Source organism: Bison bison, unplaced genomic scaffold, assembly GCF_000754665.1.
Source record: "Bison bison bison isolate TAMUID 2011002044 unplaced genomic scaffold, Bison_UMD1.0 scf7180017864461, whole genome shotgun sequence".
Lineage (NCBI taxonomy): Eukaryota > Metazoa > Chordata > Mammalia > Artiodactyla > Bovidae > Bison > Bison bison.
In genome coordinates this window covers 357,039-367,638 of record NW_011495023.1, presented here as the reverse complement: position 1 = coordinate 367,638, position 10,600 = coordinate 357,039, and the positions used below count along the sequence as shown (strand labels likewise).

General features: G+C 39.3%; 1 protein-coding gene across 5 annotated transcripts in view; it reads right to left on the bottom strand.

Annotated features, from left to right (window-relative positions):
• Positions 1–10,600, bottom strand: part of LOC105002977 (selenoprotein O-like) — a 34,540-nt gene that overhangs the window by 2,495 nt on the left and 21,445 nt on the right. For 3 of the 5 annotated variants that reach the window (XM_010859845.1, XM_010859846.1, XM_010859849.1), the window contains exons 16-18: positions 8,660–8,739; positions 7,584–7,627; positions 3,462–3,541 (exon numbers count right to left, since the gene is read on the bottom strand). In XM_010859845.1, the coding sequence (XP_010858147.1) occupies positions 3,462–3,541; positions 7,584–7,627; positions 8,660–8,739 (204 nt within the window). Of the gene's footprint in view, positions 1–3,461; positions 3,542–6,104; positions 7,122–7,583; positions 7,628–8,064; positions 8,472–8,659; positions 8,740–10,600 lie in introns of those variants that run through there. The other 2 variants (XM_010859847.1, XM_010859848.1) reach the window with 2 other exon arrangements.

Below are 10,600 nucleotides of genomic sequence, written 5' to 3'. Positions count from 1 at the left end.
TGTGATCACTGACCTAGAACCAGATATCCTGGAATGTGAAGTCAAGTGGGCCTTAGAAAGCATCACTACGAACAAAGCTAGTGGAGGTGATGGAATTCCAGTTGAGCTATTTCAAATCCTGAAAGATGATGCTGTGAAAGTGCTGCACTCAATATGCTAGCAAATCTGGAAAACTCAGCAGTGGCCACAGGACTGGAAAAGGTCAGTTTTCATTCCAATCCCAAAGAAAGGCAATGCCAAAGAATGCTCAAACTACCGCACAATTGCACTCATCTCACACGTTAGTAAAGTAATGTTCAAAATTCTCCAAGCCATGCTTCAGCAATATGTGAACTGTGAACTTCCTGATGTTCAAGCTGGTTTTAGAAAACGCAGAGGAACCAGAGATCAAATTGCCAACATCTGCTGGATCGTTGAAAAAGCAAGAGAGTTCCAGAAAAACATCTATTTCTGCTTTATTGACTATGCCAAAGCCTTTGACTGTGTGGATCACAATAAACTGTGGAAAATTCTGTAAGAGATGGGAATACCAGACCACCTGACCTGCCTCTTGAGAAATTTGTATGCAGGTCAGGAAGCAACAGTTAGAACTGGACATGGGGCAAAAGACTGGTTCCAAATAGGAAAAGGAGTACGTCAAGGCTATATATTGTCACCCTGCTTATTTAACTTATATGCAGAGTACATCATGAGAAACGCTGGACTGGAAGAAACACAAGCTGGAATCAAGATTGCCGGGAGAAATATCAATAACCTCAGATATGCAGATGACACCATCCTTATGGCATAAAGTGAAGAGGAACTAAAAAGCCTCTTGATGAAGGTGAAAGTGGAGAGTGAACAAGTTGGCTTAAAGCTCAACATTCAGAAAACGAAGATCATGGCATCCCGTCCCATCACTTCATGGGAAATAGATGCAGAAACAGTGGAAACAGTTTCAGACTATTTTTTTGGGCTCCAAAATCACTGCAGATGGTGACTGCAGCCATGAAATTAAAAGATGCTTACTCCTTGGAAGGAAAGTTATGACCAACCTAGATAGCATATTCAAAAGCAGAGACATTACTTTGCCAACAAAGGTCCGTCTAGTCAAGGCTATGGTTTTTCCTGTGGTCATGTATGGATCTGAGAGTTGGACTGTGAGGAAGGCTGAGCACCGAAGAACTGATGCTTTTGAACTGTGGTGTTAGAGAAGACTCTTGAGAGTCCCTTGGACTGCAAGGAGATCCAACCAGTCCATTCTGAAGGAGATCAGCCCTGGGATTTCTTTGGAAGGAATGATGCTAAAGCTGAAACTCCAGTACTTGGGCCACCTCATGCGAAGAGTTGACTCATTGGAAAAGACTCTGATGCTAGGAGGGATGAGGGCAGGAGGAGAAGGGGACGACAGAGGATGAGATGGCTGGATGGCATCACTGACTTGATGGACGTGAGTCTGGGTGAACTCCGGGAGTTGGTGATGGACAGAGAGGCCTGGTGTGCTGCGATTTATGGGGTCGCAAAGAGTCGGACACGACTGAGCGACTGAAGTGAACTGAACTGAATATATGTTTATACTTTTCCACAGCACCTTGCAGAGAGTGGATTCTCAAGAAATGTTTGATGCAGAAAGGTAAACACAAGAGGTATGTGTCAAGGGTTATAGGTCTAAAGGTTTGACAGAATCTTTTTCTTTTCCTGCAATGAGAATTTAACCCTTGGTTAACTTTCTGGGTCTGTTTCCTAATAACCTGCTAAGTGGTTTGTCCACTGTATCACCTTACAACATGGCTCATGACTGACAACACTTGGCCTGGGAGAACTGTAAACACCTGAGAGAACGCCGGGCTTCCTTGAGTGTGAGGACGTGTGGGATAAGGCAGGTCTCTGCGGGGATATTGGAAACTATGCCCATGGAGTTATAGGAGCCACTGGTTTATGTGGAACATGCGACTTTTCAGCCAGGGCCACCCCTGCGTCTTCCCAGCGTGGATCGTGTCCTCCTGCACCCGAGCTTTACCACTGTCCCTGCCTGCCTGTGGGGACACTGCGAGAACTGCAAAGAGGAGCCTGCTGGTGCCTGCTGGTAAGCTGTGCTTCTGTCCTATGTCTTTCTGAATCAAGTAGGGCCAAGAGCAGCCTGTAATAATCTTAGGACGCTGAATGTTTACTTGAACCTAGGAAGACACCTCCCCTCCCACGGTGGACACTGCATCCTTACTTAAATATAATTTTGAGGAGAGAGAGAAAAGAGGGAGTGAACAAAAGAGAGGGAAGGAAGGCAAAACAAGTCAACAAAACACCTTATTAAACACTGTTTAGTTCCCCAGCTTAGACTGATTTATCTAAAGATAATACCGACAACTCCTTTCTCTTTGTTTCTCCCTAATACTCTAAGAAGGTTACACTTTAAAATATTTTATTTTCTAAGATGAAAACCTGTATTTTGTCAGGCTAATTGAACTACTGAAATGAAAAGTTAATGCAAGCTCCACATCAGAAATGGCAAGAACAGTTCTGTCATGCCGGCTCTGGTGAGTTGTGGTGGCTACCCAGTACGCTGTGATGAAGATTCTGAGGCTGTGACCCATGTGGGCAGGAGAGGGCCGTGACCATCACCAGTGTCTGCAGGCCCAAAGAGCGACAGCACGAGTGCCAGGCCCATTCCTCTTCCAAAAAATACATTGTGTGTGATGCATTTTTAAACAATTAGGAAATATTTAAGACACAGAAGGTATACAGAATGATAAACACCTGTGTGCCCTCTACTCAGCTTCAGAAATAAAATGCTTCCCATATGGCTCAAGCCCTGAGTCTCCTTCCCTAACCCAAACTTCCTCCTTGTTGCTAAGCAACCACCGTCCAAAGGTGACGTTATGATCTCTCTTCATTTTTGTTACTTCTATTATATATGCATGTATCACTAAAAACATATGATTTTACATGTGTTACGTGAAATTGGGGTGGTGACACATTATATGTATTCCTTTGGTTATTTTGCTAATATTATATGTGAGATTCATCCAAGCTGAAGAGTGTAGATGGTACCTTCATCTTCATGGATGTCAAGACTCATTTCAGTGGACCCAGGTCACTAGAGCCATGGAAGCCTGGTGAAAACAAAACCTAACTCCCTTTGGAGAGATGCTCAAATCAGGCTTCACCAGATTTCTGAGACTAAAATCCAAAACCCCCAACGTGAATAGTGAATAGCAGACCCAGACCCTCAGGAGTTCAAATAATGTAGGTATGTGATATCAAATGAATATTAAAATTTTTAAACACATTAAAGAATAAATTTTGAAATACAAGAAAATGCTCCACTGAAAACAGAAAGAGAGACCAGGCAATGAGAATCCTGGGAAGCTAGTGCTAGCAATGATGTGGTTAGTAAGTCTGCAAAGAAAAAAAAATAAGTGTGTTTAAAAGATGATACATTTAAAAATGAAAAAAAATAAGTCCAGAAAAGTCAACGACCTTACCTCTGAAAAATCATTCCTTTCTGCTTTTTGCACTGCGGATTCTGCCATCCAGTTCTTCAGCACATATCTAGGATTAACAGCTTAAACAAAGAGGGAGAGGTGCATCGTGGAACAATGATTACTAAGTCCACACAGGCCACAAGAAATTACCACTGAAATGAGATAACCTTTAAGAACTTTGCTGGAAGGCCCAAATGAGAACAATGATCAGTGTCAGTCAATTCTGATTGTTTACAAACAATGCACAGTATTCTGACCTTGTGGCACAGAAAAACCTTTGTTTAGCATTATGAACAATATTATGGTTTATCTTCTCAGTGCTTCTTCGATTTGGTTCTTCACCATGTTCAGTTCACTAAGCATTTTATACAGTGCAGAGAAAGTAGCAAATTCATCCTGTAGCCCACATGAAGAAAGGAAAAAATTTGTTGCTTTTAACATCTTCAAACAGAATTAAGGTCTGACTCTAAGACTGTTTAATGCTGATGTTGCCAATGACAAACAGGATGGGTTACATGCAAGCAAAAGTCTCTGTAAATTTATATTTTTTACAGTAACCATGCATTTTTCATACTAAAAAGTATTATAATACTGGGACACTGCAGAAACTATGTCTTTATTTGAGGTGAACCTTTTCCAAAATAATTTATCAAGTGGGTGGAGAGGAGGCAAGTTTTTCCCCAGTGGCATAATGGGAATTCAGAGAGGACTCCTGATATCACCATTTTGTGATTCTCAACAGCATTCTTCTGAGTTACTTGAATGGATAGAACATACAAATTCCATTTCAACTTGGTTTTAAATATCTGCCAAGACATGACAGATAATCTAAATTGGAAAACAACTTCTGAAACAGAACTTCCCTGTGACCCAAGTAATCCTATTTCTCTAGGAATGTAGTCTTTGGAAACAAATTTAAACATTCAAAAGCATTATTTATATTATGGAAAATTAGAAGCAACATGCTGCTGCTGCTGCTAAGTCACTTCAGTCGTGTCCGAACCTCAGCCACCCCATGGACTGCAGCCTTCCAGGATCCTCCATCCATGGGATTTTCCAGGCAAGAGTACTGGAGTGGGCTGCCATTGCCTTCTCCGAGAAGCAACATAGATACCTATTAATAGGGAACTAAGTGAAACAACAAACTGCCAACATCCCTGGATCATCAAAAAAGCAAGAGAGTTCCAGAGAAACATCTATTTCTGCTTTATTGACTACGCCAAAGCCTTTGACTGTGTGAATCACAACAAACTGTGGAAAATTCTGAAAGAGATGGGAATACCAGACCACCTGACCTGCCTCTTGAGAAACCTGTATGCAGATCAGGAAGCAACAGTTAGAACTGGACATGGAACAACAGACTGGTTCCAAAAAGGAAGAGGACTTCGTCAAGGCTATATATTGTCACCCTGCTTATTTAACTTATATGCAAAGTACATCATGAGAAATTCCGGGCTGGAGGAAGCACAAGCTGGACTCAAGATTGCCAGGAGAAATATCAATAACCTCAGATATACACATGACACTACCCCTATGGCAGAAAGTGAAGAAGAAGTGAAAGAGGAGAATGAAAAAGTTGCCTTAAAAAGTTCAACATTCAGAAAACTAAGACCATGGCATCTTAGACCGGTCCCATCACTTCATGGCAAGTAGATGGGGAAACAGTGGCTGACTTTATTTTTCTGGGCTCCAAAATCACTGCAGATGGTGACTGCAGCCATGAAATTAAAAGACACTTACTCCTTGGAAGGAAAGTTATGACCAACCTAGACAGCATATTAAAAAGCAGAGACATTACTTTGTCAACAAAGGTCCGTCTAGTCCAGGCTATGGTTTTTCCAGTGGTCATGTATGGATGTGAGAGTTGGACTATAAAGAAGGCTGAGCGCCGAAGAATTGATGCTTTTGAACTGTGGTGTTGGAGAAGACTCTTGAGAGTCCCTTGGACTGTAAGGAGATCCAACCAGTCCATCCTGAAGGAGATCAGTCCTGCGTGTTCATTGGTAGGACTGATGTTGAAACTGAAACTCCATTACTTTGGCCACCTGATGTGAAGAGCTGACTCATTTGAAAAGACCCTGATGCTGGGAAAGATTGAGGGCAGGAGGAAAAGGGGACGACAGAGGATGAGATGGTTAGATGGCATCACTGACTCAATGGACATGGGTTTGGGTGGACTCCGGGAGTTAGTGATGGACAGGGAGGCCTGGTGTGCTGTGGTTCATGGGGTCGCAAAGAGTCGGACACGACTGAGCGACTGAACTGAACTGAAGTGAAACAATACACATCCTTTCAAAGATACATTATGCAGTCACTAAAAATGTTACATTATAAAGGGTGAAGTAAGAAAAATGTTTATTTTTAGTTAAAAAAGATCTAAAATTATACCATAATATGATTACTACAATATTTTCTCATAATCAATACACACAGAAAAAGAGAGACCAGAAGGAAATGCATCAAAGAGTGAATAGCAGTTGTGCTTGAGTGATGGAAGTATTTTTATTCTTTCTACAAATTTGCATTTTCCAAATTTTAAAGAATACATAAAAACATAAAGAATTCATAGAGAACCCTTTTAAAATAAGAACACATACATACAATAAATATATACAGTCCATAGATGAAAAGGAAATTGGCATGCAAAGAAAATTGTGGACGCAGTCAGCTTAGGCAGAGGGAGTAGTTATCTTGTAGTTATCTTAAAAGTAGTTATCTTAAATTAGCTCACCCAATTTAAAGTCTGACAATCTTAACACTATAGAAACCTGGCAATGGAATACTGTTAAAATATACTAGGACTTGCAGCTGCAAACAGAAGTAGCTTGGATCAAATTATACACATACAAACTATCTGAAATCAGAAAATTGTAGATCTGCTTATAGAATTCTTTGAAGAGCTACCTAATTCCATACATTTGTAAAATCTGGTCTGGAACTTGACCATTGCTCATTGTGGAAATTAAGAGTACACTGTTCAACACTTAATTATTTCTTTTACTCAAAGCTGCAGCCTTGAATTCACTTAAATATCTTTCATTTTACCATCTCATCCATCCTGTCATGACCAAACAAATCCAAATCCTAAAGTCAGTCAGTTCAGTCGCTCAGTCGTGTTTGACTCTTTGTGACCTCATGAACCGCAGCACGCCAGGCCTCCCTGTCAGGCATATTTTCTTCTTTCAATTTCTTTTTTTCTCTTAATTGCTGAGAGTATCCATACTGAGCTTCCCTATAAATTCTGTATGACTGCATCAATGTACATAAGTGCCTGGCAACTGAACCCATGCTGAGCCCCAAATAGGTTATTCACTTCCTTGTAAAAACTCTGCTTGCTTTTATTTCTACAATGATGTCCTGAGTCAAGAAGCAATCTCATCCACTAACTTAATGTGGGATATTAGCATCCCCTTATTTCATCCACATGGATCAGCCGCCCTGATGATACCAACTTACTAGCTCTCCTCTCCAGGACTGGAGTCCTTCTGTCTTAACTTATTTGATCCTTTAGAGCCCACAGTGCAGAAAGAACTAACTTCCATTTTTTTCTTCCATTTCTTTTACCAAGCATGATGTTGCATGGTAAACTGAAAGCAGTATATAAAGGTGATTTTTTTTTTTAGCTCCGTCATTTAGTGGATGTGTATTAAGGCCCAGGCACTGTAACAAGATAACTTACAAATATTATTACTCACGATTACAACATTCCTACAAAATATGCCCCCTTTAAAAATAGCTGAGAGCATTGAAACTTTATATTATACAGCAAAAAAAGTGGCAAGATGAGAGTCATCTGTCAGATTCTAAAACTCGTGTTCTTTCTGCCATAAACCACATCATCTTCCTTGTCTCTCCACCATCTTTGAAGACCATATTATTTAAACATCAATCGGCAAATGTATTGAAAGCAGGGGTATCATACTCAAACTAAGTCACCTGCTCAAACCAGAAAGGCTTCTATTTGACACTTCAGCTCTATGAAAATACACTCATCTAAAGTTACTGTAGTTAAAAGCAAAACAACAAATTCAGTTCCCTCAAGTAATTACTTCCCAGGTTCCAAAGCTTATCACTTTTATATAAGAATCTTTAAAGATGAAAAAAATCAAAAGGATTACTTACCTGTCATTCTTTTTCTTCTTTCAGAATCTGAGTCACTGATGTTACTAAAAAATGAACAGAACAAAGGACGGAATTAATCACTGTCTCCCCAAATCATATCATTTTTCCAAAAGGGTGAATATTATTTCACAAGACAAATATTGAAAAGAAAAAGTTTTAATTACACTGAATCAGTACCTGAAAGGAAGACAGAAAATACTGTTTGATTAAACAATACATAAAATAATGCTTTATTTAGTTATTTGTGCTGTGCTGTGCTTAGTCACTCAGTTGTATCCTACTCTGCAACCTCATGGTCTTGTAGCCTGCCAGGCTCCTCTCTCTATGGGATTCTCCAGGCAAGAACACTGGAGTGGGTTGCCATTCCCTTCTCCAGGGGATCTTCCCAACCCAGGGAATGAACCCAGGCCTCCCACATTGCCCACAAATTTTTTGCTGTATGAGCCACCAGGGAAGCCGATTTAGTTATTTGAGATAAGCCCAAAAGTTTTATTTTTACCAATTAAAAAAAATAATTTTGTCTTAAAAAAAGAATTTAAACTCCCTGGCACCTATTTTTATCTTAAACACAGTTTTCTGAAAATAACTTGTTCTTTGTTACTCACGGTCAGCTTTATGAAAACCCTCAGCTGTCATTAAACTGTGAAAGGCTATTTGCTTCTGTGCATGCTGTGGTCTCCCTCTTCAACTTTTTCGTGTGCCACCTACAACTGCATACTCTTTGCTGTTTGTTGCTTCCGATTCATTGTGATGGTTATGAAGCAGAGCAACTTCTGACAATTGTAGAAGATGTGAGGACAATTATGAGACACTGGATGAAATCCTGGTGTGCTCTCTCCAGAGCTTCAAGGCTTTGAGGGGGTTGGTCCTTGGGCGGTGTTAGCAGAGCTGAGGTGAACAGAGGGGTGCTCTCAGTGTGGGTGAGATGTTAGCAGACACGCCTCATCCAGAGCAGACTTCCCGGGGGTTAGAAGGAAGTGTTGGAAAATGGAAAGGAAGTGAGGAATCTGATGGGTTGATGATGCTAAAGTAACACATTACATGCTCTTTCAAGAAGTAAGATTAGGTTACTTTACCTCTTGAGTCTCGAAAGGTACTGGGACACCCAGGCAGGAAAGAGTTTGTGCTTTGAGATCATTTTCAGTGCCCAGAATTCCTAGAGAAAATACAGTAATAGACTGCTTATTTTAACTGTATGTTCCTTAAATTGTACGTTCCAATATTAATAATTTATAACATCCAGATTTCTTTTGAGGTTCTGTATTTCAAGCAGAAGCAGTAAAAAGGAACAGTGTTTTCCTTTTCTTTATATAACATTCAACTCAAATTCTAATTCATGGAAATCCATGTCATGGAATGATTTAAAAGAAATAAAAAAATATACAGAGTTCTTATAAATAGACATTACATGTGAATACTTATCAAAACCCTTCCTTTAAATAGGGAACTTGCTTAATGCTTAACTTGCTTAATTTATTATTTACTTTCAAAATTTAATCTGTAACTTTTATTTATTTATCTATCAATTCATTATGTCAGCTATGTGTTAGGAACTATGTTAGTTGGGAAGCATATAAAAATTAATAAGACATAGCCTCTGCTTTTAAAAAGGAAAATGTGTAAACAGATACTTCAGTGCCATTTTAGAAGTGTAATATACATAATGGTTAAGGGAACAGAAATAAGCAATTAGCTCTAGCTAAGTGTTAACGGGGTTGAAAAAATTTCAAATTCAGAAGACACAGAAATGAACTATTAAATAAAGGCGTTATGATCTACTCTCCTAGATTTTCCCAATATTCAGTAATTTAAATATTAACATTTGTCAAGAACTTGTTCAGATCACGTTAACATTACTTTGTGTCAGTTTTCTACACATTATATGATAATTAGTTCTGATAGGCAAATCATTTCTAATTTTAAAATTATATCCAAGATGCTTAATAGTTAATATTTTACTGTATAAGTAGACATTCTTTTATTCAAATCACTTCTAAAAACATAATTTATGGCTATTTCACACCTGTCAGTACTATATATATATATATACACACACATAATTTTATGTGTGTATATATGTATATATTTCTTTGGTTAACACAGAAAAGATCATAAAATATAATGAAGAAACAAATTTTTAAAAATATGGCTATGTTTTTATCTGAAAATAATAAAAACAATGATCAATATAAAAGATTCACACCCTATAAGTAGATCTAATTTATAAAAATCTATAATAAGTAGGAGTCTTCTGGTTAGTTCAGTTCAGTTCAGTTGCTCAGTTGTGTCCAACTCTTTGTGACCCCATGGACAGCAAGACGCCAGGCTTCCCTGTCCATCACCAACTCCCGGAGTTTACTCAAACTCATGTCCATCATGTCGGTGATGCCATCCAACCATCTCATCCTCTGTCGTCCCCTTCTCCTCCTGCCTTCAATCTTTCCCAGCATCAGGGTCTTTTCCAATGAGTCGGTTCTTCGCATCCGAGTATTGGAGTTTCAGCTTCCGCATCAGTCCTGCCAATGAATATTCAGGACTGATTTCCTTTAGGATGGACTGGTTGGATCTCCTTGTGGTCCAGAGGACTCTCAAGAGTCTTCTCCAACATCACAGTTCAAAAACATCAATTCTTCGGTGCTCAGCTTTCTTTACAGTCCAACTCTCACATCCATACATGACTACTGGAAAAACCATAGCTTTGACTAGACAGACCTTTGTCAGCAAAGCAATATCTCTGCTTTTTAATATGCTGTCTAGGTTGGTCATAACTTTTCTTCCAAGGGGCAAGTGTCTTTTAATTTCATGGCTACAGTCACCATCTACAGTGATTTTGGAGCCCAAGAAAATAAAGTCTGTCGCTGTTTCCATTGTTTCCCCATCTATTTGCCATGAAGTGATGGGACTGGATGCCATGATCTTAGTTTTCTGAATGTTGAGTTTTAAGCCAGCTTTTTCACTCTCCTCTTTCACTTTTCATCAAGAGGCTCTTTAGTTCTTCACTTTCTGCCGTAAGGGTG